The 18,722-nt window shown below is 38.5% G+C and overlaps 2 protein-coding genes across 3 annotated transcripts; one reads left to right on the top strand and one right to left on the bottom strand.

The window, feature by feature from the left end:
- The first annotated feature begins 211 nt into the window (after positions 1-211).
- Positions 212-11,310, top strand: csnk1db (casein kinase 1, delta b). Its single transcript, XM_043253470.1, has 10 exons — positions 212-668; positions 3,821-3,931; positions 4,083-4,231; positions 4,328-4,556; positions 5,512-5,682; positions 5,768-5,916; positions 7,678-7,846; positions 7,925-8,067; positions 9,199-9,269; positions 9,824-11,310. Exons 1-9 carry the CDS (start codon positions 593-595, stop codon positions 9,229-9,231), a joined length of 1,230 nt encoding a protein of 409 aa, XP_043109405.1. The 5' UTR covers positions 212-592; the 3' UTR covers positions 9,232-9,269; positions 9,824-11,310.
- Positions 11,311-12,104: 794 nt separating this feature from the next.
- On the bottom strand, positions 12,105-18,324 carry slc16a3b (solute carrier family 16 member 3b). Of its 2 annotated transcripts, none has more exons than XM_043254317.1 (5): positions 18,080-18,324; positions 15,015-15,263; positions 14,750-14,893; positions 13,909-14,673; positions 12,105-13,510 (listed from the first exon to the last, which is right to left on the bottom strand). In XM_043254317.1, exons 2-5 carry the CDS (start codon positions 15,235-15,237, stop codon positions 13,119-13,121), a joined length of 1,524 nt encoding a protein of 507 aa, XP_043110252.1. In that variant the 5' UTR covers positions 15,238-15,263; positions 18,080-18,324; the 3' UTR covers positions 12,105-13,118. The 2 variants fall into 2 exon arrangements, with proteins under 2 accessions (XP_043110252.1, XP_043110253.1); XM_043254318.1 differs by lacking the exon at positions 18,080-18,324 and adding an exon at positions 16,359-17,089.
- Positions 18,325-18,722: the final 398 nt, after the last annotated feature.

An 18,722-nucleotide genomic window follows, 5' to 3' on the forward strand; every position in this document is an offset into this window, starting at 1 on the left:
ACCCGCTACTGCACGTCATTAAATAGCATCTTATTTGGGACGAACGTATGTCCAATATATAATAAATTAATTGATGTTCGAGACAGTTAATGAGACTAACCTAATGAAACTCATCCAGCGTTTCCCCCACGTGACTGAGGCGAGCGAGGCGTTGCCAAGGGGAAGTGACGTCACGGCGCTACGTTCGTGTTCACCACAGGAGATACGAGGCCTGTGACAGTTTCTGCGACGGGGGTCCGCTGTTAAAATCCGTCTCCATCTTCTTTATCCTTGGGGATAACGATGACCAAACCGACGAGAGCATAATCTACAGACTCTAAGCTTTCGCCTGATCACAATATTGTGATATTTCGGACTTCAGTAAATTAGAAAAGGAATGGTGAAAAGTGAACTCCGTCGGAAGAATCCGAATTCTCCTCAGGGATTCGGGGGGGTTGGGGTCGCATAAAGATATATAGGATCGCAGCTGTTAAATAACGCGTAAAAATATTAACGTAAACACGAATTTGAAGGCCGGCCGTTTCTGGGTTTTATAGAAATTAGCTGAAATACAACTAGGGGACTCGTTCGAGAGACACCAGTAAACACAGCGATGGAGCTACGAGTTGGAAACAGATACAGACTGGGTAGAAAAATTGGAAGTGGATCATTTGGAGACATTTATCTGGGTAAGTATAAACTTAACTACACGTATACGCTCTTGTCATAAAGCTGTCAATAATATAACACGGCAGACAAGCCGTGTTGTAACTGTCAGTGGCGTTTTTTCAAAGACCGACTCGTTATAGTCTGCTTATGATGTCCGTTTCTCAGTTTTTACGAAAAACATGTTTTATAACCGAAACAAGAACGTATTTCAGACCACAAGTGGCTTATTGAAGTTGCATAGTATATAAACTTCACGTCCCGTTTGGAACAACGCTCCAGGAGGTCATTCGTGACCATAAAATTTGCGCTTTTGACATTAGACTCAGCTGTCAGTGATAGACGATATAATGCAGCACTTGCTGTAAATTCAGGTGTTATTTCACTGAACCCGTGAGCAGGAGTTTTCAAACAGGTCCTCCCTTGTGTGTACCTCTGAATGAATGTTACCTGTCCACACAGGTTTCACTGAAAGTGTGAAACACCCAAAAGGCCAAACCTGGCACGTTGAATCATCCTGTGACGGACATTCAACCGAGCCTGACTGATGATGCTTCTGCAGTGTATGTCTCATTTCTGCGATCAGAGGGTCATGGTGTCTTTTGGGGAAGCGATTTTGATTGATGAAGCTGTCATGAACCATCACAGAAAATGAAAGAACTCTTTATTTACATGCTAGATGGCCTTAATGGTTGAGAGCATCAGTATCACACCAGGATGCTGTTGATCATTTGAGTATCTACGATTGACATGAAGATATTGTATTGATGGCTATAGAGACCCATTGTTTTGCATTGCAATACAGGGCACCGAAGTAGGTCATTGTTTTTCTTTTATACTGTTTTAACAGGCGTAGCAAGTTGATATCTGACTTTAATTATTTCAGAGTCAAGCGTTACTACTTTCAGTAGTCTTGAGTACACCTTGCCATTTAATTTTCAACTCGAGACCGTGATTGAGTGTACTTGTGTAGAGCAAGATGTGATGTTCATCTCTTATTCAGGAAGGATTAAAGGAAGTTTTGCAGCTGCTGGCCTTAGTTCTTATCGCTGGCAAGGGTTCATTTCTCATGCATTGAAACCTGGACAGAATGTTTAATTTAATCAAAGCTCCTCCAAACATCAGGCTCAAATGCAATCAGCTTGCTTTTATTTTGGTAGAGAAGCACTGTTGGCAAGAGGACTTTGATCATTATAGTGTTAAAGTGTAGGGAGACCTTTATCCCGAAGCTTTCTGGCTGAGATGGGATTGTTTCAGTCTGTCTGTGTGTGAGAACAGGGCTGGGTGGGTGTGGTGAGATTGTAAACTCCATCTGCTCATTCGTGTTTCATAACTGCACCCACTCGTTGGTACGTCAACATAATTAAATGCTTTTTTGATTAATGCTTAAACGTCAGGTGTGCTTCTGAGGCAGCGCTATTGGAAGATCTTCAGCACATGACTCGGTGTGAAATACATTTAAATCATCTGCCATATCATTACCATTAGAGGCTCAGAAGATCAAACCCAACCAGATTTGACTCTTTGCGTCACAAATCTTACAAATCATTCGACAGTCAGCGTAAATGTAACACCTCTTCCCTTTTCTCAGGATTCCGTAATATTTGCGTCACTTGGCATCATGGGAGGCCTCAGGTGTCTGAATCACCGAGGACTGTCCCACTCCTCTACAATTCTGGCTCCTTTCCATCAGCTTTTATGTAACCTCAGAGTGTTTGGATTAATGATGTGATGATGTTTGTAGGTTTGGACAGGATGCCACTTCTGTAACTTCCCTTCATCTTTCAAGACCAAAAATGGAAATCGCATATGCAGATTGCATTTAGCACCTTATCAAAAGGATGACATCTATTTTTCAAGTCGGTTTTGAGCATGTGGCGTTTCATGTCTATACCCAATATGGGCCGATCATAAGTCAGATGTTGGATAGGCATGGTCTCTTTTTTTTTTTTCCTTTCTTTTTTTTTTTTTTTTAAAGAGAGTTCTTGCATAACACTGCTGTATTATTGTTTTTTCTTTATCATTGCAGTAGAGCTGATTAGCCACAGCATAACCATGTTGTTTACGTTGTTCATTGGCAGATATAGGCTTGGACCTGCTCCCCATCTGAATGTTTTTCTCGTTTGATCTGAATGTAGTCATGGGGTACTGACTGTTTGCGCTCTTTGACTAAATGTCTAATTTGCTGATTAAGTTGTGCGTAGACCTGACTTGCATGACGTGAGTTTCTTTGCTATCAGCTGAGATGAACATTATCCTATGCTTGTTTGTTTTTTAAATATCTCAGAAACCAGCAAAACAAGTCCTTGAGTTTCTGGTCAGATGACAGAGTGTAGCAGTTTGTTTCAAAAAGAGCATTATAAACGTATTAAAAGCTCGCAAATCTGCTTTCAGTAACAATGTAGTAGGTCCATATAAAATTAAACAAATAGTTTGTTCTTATTTTGTTGTATAGGTTAAACATAATATTTTATGATCAGCTGTTCAAAATATATATTTTTGTTTTATGAATAATAACTTATTACCATAACAGAAAAAATGATGAATGTCTAAAACTATAACTATTTAATTAATCTTTTAAAATGTAATCATAATCAAAAAAAATATTCTGGCAAACAAAGTGATTCATGACAAAGGTTTAATGTTTAGGTTAGAGCATGGAAGGAAAAACACTGTGGAAGCACCATGAGTAGTGGGCAAAACCTCATTTACACAAAGATGCACTGAACAAGCGTACTTTATATTTTAATATAATTTTAATTTTAGTATTCTGTGACATTCCTTGTTATTTGAAATCGCTGCTTTCGCCCATGTTTTCCACAAATTCAAGAATCATAGTGACCAATAATAGCATAGATGCTTTGCAATAGGTCCTTTAAGATAAAGATAAGATACTTCTTTTAAAAAATAATAATAATTTGCATTGATTTGGAAAAGGTTTTGAACTTATGGATCATTGCCTAATGACTGAATATGCTGAAATAAATTAATGCTTTTGTTCAGTAAGGATGCATTTAACTTTTCAAACTTTTGAACAGTAGTGTACGCACAAATTATAAAGGTCAATTAATTATGATCTACAGTCATGTCAGTTTGTTGGAGATTGAGGCTGTGTTCTGACCTCATTCACTGTTTTAATGGCTCTGTTCCTTCTCTGTTTTTCGCTCTGCCCTAGGCACAGACATTTCAGTTGGAGAGGAAGTGGCCATCAAACTGGAATGTGTGAAGACAAAGCATCCACAGCTCCACATCGAGAGCAAGATTTACAAGATGATGCAGGGTGGAGGTAATGAGAAAAGGATTTTGATTCATTTGTAAATAAGGATTTGAGGGGCTCAATAAATCAATGTAATCAATAAAATGATTCATACTTGCCAGAACGCATCTATTGGGTTTCTACGCTATGTATTTAGGTGTATTTTGTGTCCCCTTTGCAGTTGGCATTCCTACTATAAAGTGGTGCGGTGCAGAAGGAGATTATAACGTGATGGTTATGGAGTTGCTCGGCCCCAGTCTGGAGGATCTCTTCAATTTCTGCTCCAGGAAGTTTAGCCTGAAGACTGTCCTGTTGTTGGCTGATCAGATGGTATGACAGGGTCATGTTGATGAGTAAAAAAAAATGGTTTGCTGCAGAGGTACAGCTACCTTTTAATGTTATTTTTGTAAACTTTGCATTCCTCAGATCAGCCGCATTGAGTACATCCACTCCAAAAACTTCATTCACAGAGATGTGAAGCCTGACAACTTTCTGATGGGCTTGGGGAAAAAAGGCAACCTGGTCTACATCATTGACTTTGGACTGGCCAAGAAATACCGTGATGCACGAACACACCAGCACATTCCCTATCGCGAGAACAAGAACCTGACGGGCACTGCACGTTATGCATCCATCAACACACATCTTGGCATTGGTAAAAACACATTCCTTTCAGTAAATTAGAGTTTGGCGGTGCTGTCATTCAATTAATTGCAAATAAGTGTTTTTGATTTTTTTTATATATATATTATTTTTTTAACTCAACGCAGTTGAAGACTGAGCCTATTTCCAAAAAAAGGGGAAGTGTTCCTTTAATCATCTGACAGCTCTTTTTCTCTCTCTCTCTCGTTTATATATATGTATATGTAGGTTTCTGGTAGTTGTGTTATAAAACCTGGTAAAACTAAAAGCTTATCTCAAAAGCTAAACCTGTGAGATTCCTAATATTAAATCCAATTCCAACTTAAAAAAAAAGAGTTTTTCTATTAAAACAACAAGGGTAAAAATGTTACCGCTGTTGCGTAAGTGCACCTATTCAGCATCCCTGACAGAGTTTAGTTTAATATGATAGACTTAGTTGTAGCAAATAGAACAAATGGCCATGTGAACTGGTTGTGTATTACACTTTCACTTGAGCAGAATATTTTGGTGGAGATCACTAAAGTCATACCTGTTTACTGGTGTATTCAGATAATCAATGTTTTGGTTCCTCAATCAAGCAAGAAAGCAGGTGAAAAGATAATGCCAAAGGGCAAAAAAAGTTTTCAGAATAAATAGCAAGTAGCCAAAAATCACACATGATTATACTTAATTAATAAAGAGAAACGGTCATGTGATTTTTAAAATCAAGCCCTAGCAAGGGCTGTGGTTACATTTGACGAACTTTTCCAGATTCATATTTCTTTCCCGTTTCTCTGCTGGCTCTGTATGACATCAGTGTGTGCTCATGCTCAAGTGGATGCATGTATATTTTTAGCATTTCCCAGAAGAGATTGATTTGTGTATGTGTGTTAGCAGCGATATGAATGCTTATTCATGAATCATACAGTAGCAGTCATCCTTTCATGCTCCATGCAAGCATCTATAATTCTGTGCGCGTGTCTCTACAGAGCAGTCTCGGCGGGATGACCTGGAGTCTCTCGGTTATGTGCTGATGTACTTTAACTTGGGCTCGCTGCCTTGGCAAGGACTGAAAGCTGCCACCAAGAGACAGAAGTACGAGCGTATCAGTGAAAAGAAGATGTCCACCCCCATTGAAGTTCTCTGCAAGGGCTACCCATGTATGTTCAAAGCCTTGTGTAATTTCTTTTTTTTAAGATGATGCCTACAATCCTGTAATATGGCTGTTTGTTTTCTGTCCGACAGCCGAATTTGCTACGTACCTCAACTTTTGCCGATCATTGCGATTTGATGACAAGCCAGACTATTCGTACTTGAGGCAACTCTTCAGGAATCTGTTCCACAGACAGGGCTTTTCCTATGACTACGTGTTTGACTGGAACATGCTTAAATTTGTAAGTACACAGGCTTCGTTCTTTGAGTGTGATAAAAGAAAGTTGTCACTTGTAGTTTCATTAGTGTTATATCATTGTTAACTGTTACTGATTGGGTATGACTTGTGCTGTGCAGACGTACAACATATTGTGTGTAGATGGTAGTTGCATTTATACCACATAAATCCACTTTTGTAATCCTTAATAGGATTAAAGTATTTGTTTGCAGCAGTAATTTAAATGGATCACAGACAAAAAAAAAAATCATATCAGTAACATCCAAACAGTGTCATCCTATATTCCTATATTATGCAGTACTGCTCTAAACTGTGTAATTGGTACAATTTTTTTATTTTTTTTTAAATGTTTTTAATGTCTCTTATGCTTACCTGCTGCATTTAATGAAGTATAAACAGTAATATTGTATTATTGCAATTTAAAGTAACTTTTGTAATTCAATATGTATTTTAAACAGCAAAACTGTACATTTTTATTTCAAACAAATTCTATATTTTTATAAGTGTCTTAACCAAATGTCTTTACACTTTCCCATTGTCTTAATCTTTTAAGTAGTTGTGTACTTAATGTAGTGCTAATAGGTCTGTCTCAACTAAAAATAGAAATAAAAATTTAGCTGTAACAGTTTTCTTTTTCTTTTTATTCTTATTGTCAAGATGTAATGGTTTCTTTTAAGGCATTGCTTAATTTTTTTTTAAAAATGTTCCAAAATCAATATTTGAGAGAGTACATAATCAGCCAGCATTCAAAACTATCGCCTTTAATCCCAATTCTCAACGTTTAGCTTTTAATAATGTTTTCTAATGGTATGGGTAGGTTTTCAAGAGAAAATCAAGAACGGTACTGTCATTACATCATGTCTATAAACATAAAGAATGAGTCCCAGCTCACCTCATTTACCTGTGAGGATCCTGCAGGAGGTGGAACGTTTAATTATAGCCTGTTCTCACAGCAGCTGGAATAATTAAATGTCCAAAAATCAGTTTGATGGCAGATTGAAATCCAGAAAGGATTATTTGAAATGCATGCGAATTAGAATTAAGTTATGTTTCAGTTTTAAATGTGATTCTGATTACAGCTTGGGATTACACAAGACGACCAGTTCGATTGCCTTTCGAATTAAAAGAATATCTTAATATGGAATCTGAATGTTATGACAGTTTGAGAAGACTGTAGATAAATGTAAAAAAAAAATGTGGGTTATACTTCAGCTGTGCTAAGAAATATAATTCCACAAGGAACTGCAATTCCAGGTTTTCAAACAAAGATGGCGACAAAGAGGCAAAGTTTATGGACTGCAGCTTTAAATATCTCAATTTAACTAAGCTTAAGTCATGGCTTAAAAGAATAGTTTACCTAAAAATATAAATTTACTCACCTTTTGAGTAGTTTCAAATCTGTATGAATTTATCCAAAAATTCTATTTTAAAATTCTATTAATAATTCTAAATCTGTATGAACACAAAGGAAAATATTTTAAAGAAAGTTTGGAACCAGGCTGTTTTTATTCTCACCATTGACTTCCATATTAGGGGAAAATACTATGGAAGTCAATAGTGACCCAAAACAGCCTGGTTCCAAACTTTCTTAAAAATATTTTCCTTTGTGTTCATACAGATTTAGAACTATTCAAGGGTAAGTAAATGATAGAATTTTTGGGAGAACTATATGTATGTGTGTATCAAGTGAGTAAAGTATCGTTTGTGCGTCAAGTAGCATTATTCGGTTCAATGTTTAATTTTTGTTGTATCTCTCCTTTCTCAGGGCGCCAACCGTACAGCAGAGGAGGCGGAACGTGAGAGGAGAGAGCGAGACGAGCGAATGAGGCACAGCAGAAATCCTGCAGCTCGAGGGATCCCAGCAGCCTCGGGCAGACCCCGCCCCACACAAGATGGAGCTCCTCCCACACCCCTCACCCCCACCTCTCACACCGGTAAACATTCGGACTTATACCTTTCATGTACTAGAAACACTGAGGAGTCATCTCACACTTTTCTCATGCATCTCACAGCAAACACATCCTCACCGAGACCAGTCACTGGCATGGAGCGCGAACGGAAGGTCAGCATGCGGCTTCATCGTGGTGCTCCAGTCAACGTGTCGTCCTCGGACCTAACGGGGCGACAAGACACCTCCCGCATGTCCACATCACAGGTATAACGCAGACCCTGCTCATACAGGCCTTGAGCAGAGCAATAATAAACTGCATTACGAAAGTAGCCAGTCTGTATCCTGCGATGGCGTTTTAGTAAAATTAAAAGCAAAATGTGTAAATATTTTGAGGAGAAAGATTAAAGTTATAATATTTTGATATATCCATTTGCGCATGCAAATCAGTGGATATTCCAAAGTATATATTTTTTAAAAATCTGTCAGTTTTATGGCAAAATACAAACAATATGTAGACTATATTATGAGAGTGAGAAGACACTGAGGCCCTTTTAAATTTACATTATACATATTTACATTATACATATAGTGTCTACTCATGATGTGTGGAGGAGAGAGCGTTCAGTGAACAACCGATTGACAGAATATATATATATATATATATATATATATATATATATATATAGCAGATAAAAACAAAAGAATAAAATGTCTGTGGAATGATAAGGCAAGACATAGGACGCGTGTAAATATCATATAAATATTGTATCAGCTGTCCAGTGCAGGAGAGAACTTAAGGAGCATAAGGCCTGCAATTGGACAATGAGGTTGCTTTGTTTCCTCTTGATAGTGTCTACACCAGACGCAGCGCCGCGACTGCTAAAGTCTGGTTACACTGGATGCGATAAAGCGACCGTGTGTGTGTGTGTGTGTGTGTGTGTGTGTGTGTGTGTGTGTGTGTGTGTGTGTGTATATATATGTTTTTAAGGTGGCGCTAAAATGCTGTCGTAGTATCTGAATGAACTTACCGATAAGAGAGGTTTTAATCTGACAGAACAAATAGTTCGTCTCTGGCTTTGAGTGGTTACATTAGTAATGCTTATTTCTGCACAAAAATTGTACACAAAAATAAATATCTTTTATTGCTTGCAGTAATTGACCTTTTGATTCTCATGATCTCTTTCTGACAGGTGACATTTAACTTAAACTGAATCTGCTATATTAGTTGAAAGCCTTTTCTAGGAAAATGTTGACCTAACGTTTGTGTTTCTGGGAAAATTCATTTCAGCTGCATTTTTTTCCCAATATGACGGACATTGGGCATTGTATGACTATGAGTTGGTGTGAGTAGTGCATGGGGGTGGAAGGCTGTAATGTTCTCTCTCTTCACCCCAGAATAGCATTCCCTTCGATCACCACGGCAAGTAGTTGATCGTCACATCCTTGTGTGAAGGCAGGTGCACCAGGTGAGTTTGATTGCCTTGTTTTCTACCAACTGGGTGAATCTCATGTAAACAATTAAAAAATATGCTTCTAAAACGGGATTTTGCTGTGAAGGACATTTAAAAAAAAAAAAAAACATTTAAGAGCCTTTTACTACAAAAACAAAAATGCAGAGGAAAGGATCTATTGACTATTAAAGGTTCTTTCTAAAACTATAGATTATGGATTTATATAGATGGAATTATGCTAATTTGTTCAAAATTCTGAATGTTAAATAGTGGTAACCGATGCAATTTTTTCTCAATATATTTCTTTTATATCGATGTGGAAATCTTTAGTGCCATTTTAATCAATTTAAAGTGTCTAAAGTGTCGATTTAAACACATGATTACTAATATCAAACCTTTTTTTTATGTAATTTCTTTTATTTTTGCTTAAAATATGACCTAGAAAGTTTTATGAGATTCATTCTGTTATAAAATACATCACTCCTAAAGTCTTTTTAAAAGACACTTTTTGGTCTGTGACAGTTGTCATTTTTTTGTAATTTTTTTCCTTTCTCTTGTTGCCGTTACAGATTGTCTCCATGTCCCAGAAGCCTCCACTTTGCAATATGGAGCACGATGGGCAACCTAACTACACACGGCTGATTGACAGCTCTCCACCATCAGCTAATAGATAGGGCGTCAGTCTCTTTCTTCTATTGACCAAACCAAAATGGTGTAGAACCAACCTGACCTCTCTTTGCTTACAGGCTCTCTCTCTCTCCTCTTCTCTCCTCCTCTTCTCATATTTTCTCCCCCACACTCTTTAAATGTTCTCGTGGACATGAGAGCTACAGCCTGTTGCGAATTCACACCAGTGGGTTGACCAATCAGAGACTGGATCAGCCAGCCACACCATTGTCATCTCCTGCATCCTTCCTTCACAGTTCCACTCTTACACATTCAGTGCTGCACAACTTTCTCTGGTTCAGGCTCCTCGCGATTGAGGCTAATGTATCGTCTATGTGGTTTAAATGGGTCTTTTTGTTTCTTTGTATACTGAAATTTCTTTTGTATTTTAAACTGGGCAACAGACAAGGCCGTCTGATGGCGTTATGGGTTCACTTTAAATCTTTTTCTTTTTTTTTACTCAGTGTATTTATTTTTTAACATACATTTTAATAACCCCCTGTAACTGGTGAGGTTCCTTTCCCATGGTGAAGCTGGTGGTATAGAGTGGACTGACCACAAAGGGGCCAAAATCTCAGCCTACATTGCTCATAGCAAACTGACTCCAAAGCGTGGTTTTCACTCGTACACGTCCTCACAGAGGGACCCTGTGAACCTCGCCTGTTTGTCTGCTATATTGATCTCTTTAACTGTACAATACTGCCTCCCCCCATTATTGTGTCTTCTGTTTCTAAGCTGTGAAATAACTGTAAAATAATCGTGTAAATGTTTCCATTCAACTGTTTAGAAAGACTATGAAATGACCACAGATGGTTTGAGTCTGAAAGTTATCACCAGTTATTTTTATCCACTCTTTCATAAAGCCACAACAATGAAGTGCCAGACTTTGGGGGTTTTGTGCATTCTGAACTTGAACTTTGACTTGAGGGTTGTCGTTTGACTCCTAAACATCATGATGTGTCTTCTGAAAAGGTTGGTTGTGCTTCGCTGCAAGTTTGTGTTTGGATGGTTCAGGTGGTGCTTTGGAAGTGAAAAGTAATTTGTTGGAGATAGCGATTCACTTTGCTATGGTGGAAAGAATGAAAACATATCAAAGTCTTGCTCTGATGTTTAGTGTTCCCCTTTTACAAAATATTCTAGCACTGATGTGGCTTTTGTAATGCACCTTGAAAGCTGGTATGGTCATCTTGTTCCCTTGTCATCTGTAGGGGACATTGGCAAATTCCTGGGTAAAATTTTTCATCTAATTTTCCCCTAATCTGAAGCCCATGGCTGCTTTTGGGCTCCACATACTTTTGTGGAAGTCATGCCAATTTGTCAGTCCTGTAAGAATTTGTATTACCACCGTATTTGTGTATTTTAAACAGTGTAAATAAATGAATTACTTGTACTTGCTTGTGGTTGCATTTTTTTGTGCTGCTGTCAAAAAAATTCTAATTCTATGCATAGGGTAAAGAAAATTAAATTCAGTTGGTTTTGCTTATCCACCATTAAGATTTTATTACTGAAGACATCCAGTTTTCTAGAAAGTGCTGGGCTGTGTAGTTCAAGAGTGTCAGTTACTGGCATTGATGCCTTGGGCAGTATATTAACCCACTATTCCTGTGTCACTGAATTTCTCGAACCTGAGTTTTCTTTGCTCTGTGCTAAACCCACTATCCTACTGCCTTTTTCTTTCTTGATGCATCTAAACTTTTGTATAGATGGAAAATAGATGTATGTTATACCATAGTTGTACTGAAACATGCAAAATTGCTTAGTATCAGCATAGATAACTCAGTGTGCTAGGTCATGTTGCTCTGCTTAATTGTGTTAACAGTTTCATCTTAACGTGTTTAAATTTGTTTTAATAATCAAACTCTACAGCAAGAGGTGATATTCAGAAGCAGGATTGATTACCATGACAGAATACCTCATGTTTCAGATGAGCTGCTGCTTAAGGTATAGTTACAGAAGGACACCAGCTGGACTGAACTGAAAATACTACACAAATCCTGTGCTAATAGGATCTGGACTATGTCTTATGGTCTTGGAAGTAAACATTGTGGTCATTTACAATTTTCACTGCCCTTTCATTTAATTTCAGGACACTCAGGAATTTAATGCATCATTTTTATTTGAATACCAAAAGTGGAGCATTAAATCATGAGAAAAAAAAAAAAAAAAACTCCATGAGTCAAGGTCTAGTGGAGAGGGAAGGATATTTATTTCTAAAATGAGTCACAAATTTAATGGCTACAAGACTTAAGGCACAACCAAAAAAAAAAAACAGTTTAAGTCACTTTAGAACAGTAAAGCAAGGTCCCTACTCACACAGTGCTGGTGAAAAACAAAGACGAGGTAAAAGTTTAGAAGGGGTTTACCCATACCACCATTCAGAAATCTTGTACCATTTGGATTTAAAAAAAAAAATTAAATGAACTGAAAAGAACAGTTACATCATAAATCACAAGAATAAGCTGTGGTCCTCTTCTGAATGATGAAGTTGGTTTGAAAACACTGACATTTAGATGGATAAAATACTAAATAAATATAAAGTGCACTGCCAACTGACCGCAACACTTTAATATAAATACTGAATCTATACAAGTTAAAATTATCAATAGCGAAAACTACTCTATAAAAATATGTAACAGTTCTTTGTCCTCCAATATGTACTAAAAAAAAAAAAAAAAAAAAAAAAAAAAAACAGCAAGCATGTCTGAATTCTATATTCCTCAAGAACGTGTCCAATTTAAAAGACTAACTAGGATCTTAACTTGTATGTCACTTCAATTTTCTGAAATACAGGACTTCAATACATTCCTGTGCTCTCCCAGGACCACTTTAAAATGTTACAGTAGATGAAGAGGCTATGAACCAACAATCCATTAGCAAACACTGAGTGCCACAAAGAAGCAAGCTGGTAATATTCAGTATAATGCTGGTGACCTGCTCTGAGGGTTTACTGGCCAAAAATCTGGTGCCACAGTATAAATCGATTCCATTTTTGTAACGAGAACATATCCTGACATGTCTGCTAGCACGCAAGGCAGTGGTCAGCCTAAAAAAGGCTGAATCTGAACTGCAGAGCAGGTCTAAAAGCGGTCCTCTGCAACCACACTTGAAGCGCGATACAGAAAGCATACACTACAACAAACAACGCACATCCTTGAGTCCTACAAGGGAAGCTCTGTCATACCTATTGTTCTAGTACTTTCACAGAGAAGATTCGGGTTCTACAACCACACCATTTGGTTCAGTCACCTTTTTAGAAGCGTTCTCCACCTCTATCGAGTCCACCCCTATGCTTTCAGACTCAACCTTTTTATCATCAGATTTTTGAGTTCCAGACATTGGTTCCTGTTCAGTGGCTTGCTTCCCATTTTCACCCCCTCCATTGTCTTGGTCAGTCTTTGGTGCTTTGTTGAGCTCCTCCATCTCAGTCTCGGTCATAGCCAGCTCCAGCTTGGCTGGAGGGTCAGGCTGCTGGGGTTTCCTTTTGATGAAGAGCATGTTGCAGATGGCGAGCACAAGGGCTGAGAGGACCACCTCACACCCGGCCAATAGGAAGACGAACATGTAATTCTTTGTGGCATCCAGAAGACGACCTGTAAAATGAAACAGAACTATGAGAAGCTAGTCACGTGGATCGGCCAATTGTGGTGCGACCCTTAGGGGTCACCAGGGCAAACATGTCAAATGACCCATGAGCAGCAGCTGTCATTGTTGGGACAACTTTAACATCCATGTGTTTGAGGGAAGGGGAGCTTCCTAACAATTAAAAAGAGGAGGAACCATATGGTACTGTAAAATAAGGCCCTTCAAACACGGAACAGAGCTCATATACATACACATAAAAAACACCTGTATTTTTTTTTTTTTTTTGGTGGGGGGTGGTTTGACAAGAGAATGTGGTTTTCTGTAGTAAGTTAAATAACTAGAGGAGATTACACTTTTACATGGACAAATATATAGGTATAAACTACAGAACATAAGTGACTCTGACCTGCTCCAGGTGGTCCCACCAACACAGCCATGGCTTCAACCAACAGCACCAATCCGATGGCACTGGAGAACTTCTCTGTCCCCACAATGGCCATCAACACTTCAAACTGCAAGGCTCCAACCATGCCATAGGAGATACCAAAGAAGATGCAGAACACCACGAGAGATGGATAGTCTTTGGCCATGGAGCCGATAATGTCAGTCGTTCCATTGAAGATCATAGCAAAGCTGAAGAGGTAAACACATCGTGGTCGAACCCACTTGAGCCCAGCAATGATGCCGCATGTTGGCCTGGCGAAGATATCGATGAACCCTAGTATGGTGAGCAGCAAGGCAGACTTTGTGTCCTCATTGCCCAGTTCTTTGGCATAGCTTACCACAAACACAGGAGGCACAAAAAGACCCAGCACCATAATGGCTGCAGCCACTGTGTAAATCAAAAAGCCACGATCTCTAAAGACAGTGAAGTCAAGAAGCTTGGCCTTTGGTTTGGATTCCTTTTCTTCCACCTCGCTTGTTTTTTTGGGTGCTTTCAAAGGCCTCATAAGAGCCCCACATGCACAGCAGTTCAGTAGAATCCCTCCAAGGATTAGAAAACCTCCACGCCAACCATACTTGTACTGAAGAACCTGACCAAGAGGAGACAAACAGCACAGAGCCACGGGACTTCCAGCTGCAGCCAAACCATTAGCCAAGGGCCTTTTCTCACTGAAATATCTGTTCAGCATGATGAGGGATGGCTGAAAGTTCAGAGCAAGACCCAAACCTGCAGAACATAATTTGAGGGTGTTAATGTATTAAGTACATCAGAATTTCATAAGTAACAGCAAACCAGTACCTACCGGTTATTACTCCTGTGCTGAGATAAATGTGGATGATGTTTGTTGAAAAGGATGCCATAATCATGCCAAGTGAGGCAAAAAGGCCCCCAACCATCATCACAGGACGACACCCGAAACGGTTCACTAGAATGCTGCATATAGGCCCTGCAACAAGCAAACTACAATTAGCATTCACAATCATGACTTTCAAGAAAGAACAAAATGATGCTTTTTGTCGCTCCAAAAAGTGTAACTATTTTCAAAATATTCTAATCCATTACTGTACCTGAGCCATAAAGCATTGCAAGAAGTATGGAGGAGATCCAAGCTGTGTCACTGTAGCCTACGCCAAACTCCCGGATAAGTTCTTTGAAGAAGACGCTGACCGCTTTGGGAAAGGCGTAGGAGAAACCTGTTATGACGAAGCAGCCAAAGAGGACTGCCCAACCCCATCCTCCATCAGGTGCCTTGACCCCACTGTCACCAGTGTCTACAACCGCTCCACCCATGATGCTTTGTACAGGTCAGGTTTCAACTGCAACAAAAGGTGAAGAAACGGCATCAAAACAACACTTTTCATTGATGGTGCTTAATTCGGCAGGAAAGTTAGAGTACTTGACCTAATTGGGTCAAAATGACTTTAAAATATTAACTGACAAATGCTCACGGATAATTAATGCTGAACTGCCAAAAGCATGCTTGTTTACTAAAAATCACTGTACAGCAAGAGCCGTTCTGTTTGCCTGGCACGCTGAATTTACACCCTCCCTCATTCATGTTCCTGCCAAAAGCTGTTCTCGTAATTCTGTGTACATGGTAAATGTAATACTCAACACATAGTAAATCAAACTACAATTTAAAAAAAAAAAAAAAAAAAAAAAAAAATTTATTAGATTTCAGAGTAAAAATGGCTTTTAACCCAGACTTTCCTAATCCTGGAACAGTGCACTTATTAGGGGTTCCTTATTTTACACACCTAATTCAATTCATGAGCACTCAACCGATGACCTGATCAGTTGAATCATCCAAAACGCGTAATGTGGGGGTGCTCCAGGACCAGAATTAGCCAACACTTCTGTAACCTACTATGCTATGCGTGAACCTTTGTGCCCTTTCAAATGTCTCTCAACAGGAGGAGCTGCCAGACAGCTGTTGATGGCTACCCAACTTCCTGAAAACATTTGGCAAAGCAGCAAAAAAAGACACCACCACGACTTCATTTGAATATAAAAAAAAAAGGTAATGTTGCACTTACTACTTTAAAAAGCCATTACAGAATGGTCAGCCTTCTTATATAGTGACCTTGTAAAAGGGGCAAGACTGCTCCATGACTCATTAAAACTAAAAGAAACTGATCAATGAATCCTTGTATACTCATTTAAAACAAGTGAATGGACATCTGGTCCTCTGTAGACACAGTAATCAATAAGTAAACTATTCATCTGGATTCCAAGAACCAACAGATATGTATAATAAAATAAAACAAAGACAGTTAAACCACTGAAATACTACCACTATTAACATGCGAGTAAACAAAAATGGCTTGCTCAAGATGTTACACAACAGACATTAGAGAATCAAGAACTATTACTTCAGAGAAAGTCATGCAACCAATAGATGTACGACCTACCTTGTTTAAGGTCCCTAGAAACTGATTCTCTCTAACCGTTCTGAACCTCCCACATATCTACCTCTTCTAGGATCAGGCAGGGGGTGGGGGCTGAGGGGCACACCTCTGTACCCTACCAGCCTAAATTAAGACTGTGACATTTCTCCACGTGGGACTGATTGCAATAACAAGAATCACCTCTCATGAGGTTAAGAGTAACTTGTCTTGTGTTTACCCTCATCTTAAGTAGATTTTTATACAAAACGTCTAGTTGGAATTTAAATGTTTGCTTAAGGAGAAGTTATGTAGGGTAAGGATTTATTTTAGAAAGGCCACTGAATTGCATCTCTGAAACAGGTCACAGCTGGCACTGGCTGTTTGTTAATTATGGATGCTTCTTGTCACGTCCATACTAATTAGCGAAACGGCTGATTCTAATCTGTCAGTTGCAAGGCAATGACAAGAGGATTACTGATTCTAATTTTTTTTCAAACATATAATCAATGTAGATCCTATATGTAGATCCTTTCTGTTACAGTACACTAGTTTTTAATTTTTTACTATTATTATTATTATTATTATTATAGTTAAAATGGAATTGGATGCATTCATAAGGTTAAGTCTGAGAGAGAATGAAGCAGATTTACATTAAACACAGCCTCTTTTATCCTTCCTCCCCCTATAATACTCCCTGGTTAACATGATTTCTCCAAGTGCACCATCCATGTTGATCCTGGAACAATGTTTCAATCAACATCAGAATTGAGGATAAGTTTACAGCAAATGTCAGTTTTAGCTTCAAAGCTACAGTTGGGTGCTTCTACGCTCTTGTTATTCATTCCCCTCTGACTTTAGGAATAATTATAGCTAGGGTTAGGTTTAGGGATAGGGTTACCCTTACAAAAAAATAATAAATAATTTTGATTTTGTCTTAATTTGAAAAATAATGGTAAATGTTGTCAGTTAACCCAACATCTGAAATTATATATATATATATATATATATATATATATATATATATATATATATATATATATATATATATATATATAGCAACGTTATATAAGATAACTGCTCAAAAGTAGAACCTCAAAAATATTACGCCCATAAATCGAAATACCTTTGTATATTCGACTAATTATATGAACTAATGCATCATTCTATCTGTAAATATTTCCATGAAGAGTATAAATGTGCCGGCGCTCTCGAACTAATATGTCGTTCTGTCTCTAAATATTTGCATGAAGAGCATAAACGCGCCGGCTCTATGGTCTACGTGCTAAACGTGACATTTATACTTTCTCTCCTCCACCAATAAGAGCTGGCACTGCCACATGAGTATAAATCCACACATATACCATTCTTACATATAAATTCTCTCTCTTAAACAATTTTAGTACTAATGTACCAACACCTTCTAGACGATTTCATTGCGTGCTGTAAAAATATCACACCGGTGACAGTTGCATCGGTATGTGGATAATCCACGACATACAGTTTGTGTAAATGTTTGCGTTTATACCACTGTGTGTATTTTCAACGATAATCGGAGAAAGGAACGGTCTATTATTTCTCTTTCTCAACCGAAACCTGTTACTTTCCATCAGTCGATCTCCATAGCAGCCAGCCGGCATTCAGCATCCCCCCATCCTACACGCACGCTTAGCACGCGCGGGATCGCCCAATCATTTTCTCCGAACACATGTTGACATATTTAAAGTTATCAGTCCTCCTATACGTACCTTAACGACGCTCTTCAATGAAGCTGTTTCACAGACGATGCCCACCTTGGACCAGGACCGTCACGTTCGCGCGGCACGCATCTTGAGAAGAGGCATTGAATAGGACGAGCGTGGTGATGATCTGACCGTAGCCTGTTCTGTCACCGATGAATCACTTGAGTCATACTGACGTGTAACCAATGATGCGGCTGTGCGCGCGAGGGCACTACGTGCGTTTCCCCACCGCTCTCTCCTTCTCTCTCTCATCCCTATTCAAACCATGTGCTCGGGGGATTTAAAGGGGATTTACGGACCTCCCTCCCATATATGAAGCATCAGCTCGTTTCTCATTAGGTGCTGAACAAAAAATATTATTTCGTACTTCGTGGTGACTTCCTTCGCAGCAATTTGTCAACAACTCGGGACACTTCTTTAGACACGGCGTTTGTTGTTATAATATGTATAAACAGCTTCTGGTTCAGTAAAGAGCTCTGAGTGGTGAATGTTATTTATTAATTAATTTTTTTTTTTTTTAAAGGCAGATATTGCAAAAACATGTTGTTTAATCAGGAAGTTGTAGCATCGGTCTTAATAAGACTAATAAATTATTTACATGAAACACTTATTAATTAACATGTTTCATTTATACATTAAGTAGGTTACG

This window comes from Puntigrus tetrazona, chromosome 12, assembly GCF_018831695.1.
Source record: "Puntigrus tetrazona isolate hp1 chromosome 12, ASM1883169v1, whole genome shotgun sequence".
Taxonomy (NCBI): Eukaryota; Metazoa; Chordata; class Actinopteri; order Cypriniformes; family Cyprinidae; genus Puntigrus; species Puntigrus tetrazona.

Excerpts from the sequence above, each read along its gene's own strand:
- csnk1db (XM_043253470.1), top strand. The coding sequence starts at position 593 with ATGGAGCTACGAGTTGGAAACAGATACAGACTGGGTAGAAAAATTGGA. Across the intron at positions 3,932-4,082 it reads CAAGATGATGCAGGGTGGAG|TTGGCATTCCTACTATAAAG; the intron begins GTAATGAGAAAA and ends TCCCCTTTGCAG. Across the intron at positions 4,232-4,327 it reads TGTTGTTGGCTGATCAGATG|ATCAGCCGCATTGAGTACAT; the intron begins GTATGACAGGGT and ends TGCATTCCTCAG.
- slc16a3b (XM_043254317.1), bottom strand. The coding sequence starts at position 15,237 with ATGGGTGGAGCGGTTGTAGACACTGGTGACAGTGGGGTCAAGGCACCT. Across the intron at positions 14,674-14,749 it reads CAGCACAGGAGTAATAACCG|GTTTGGGTCTTGCTCTGAAC; the intron begins GTAGGTACTGGT and ends TATGTTCTGCAG. Across the intron at positions 13,511-13,908 it reads GGTGGGACCACCTGGAGCAG|GTCGTCTTCTGGATGCCACA; the intron begins GTCAGAGTCACT and ends TTCATTTTACAG.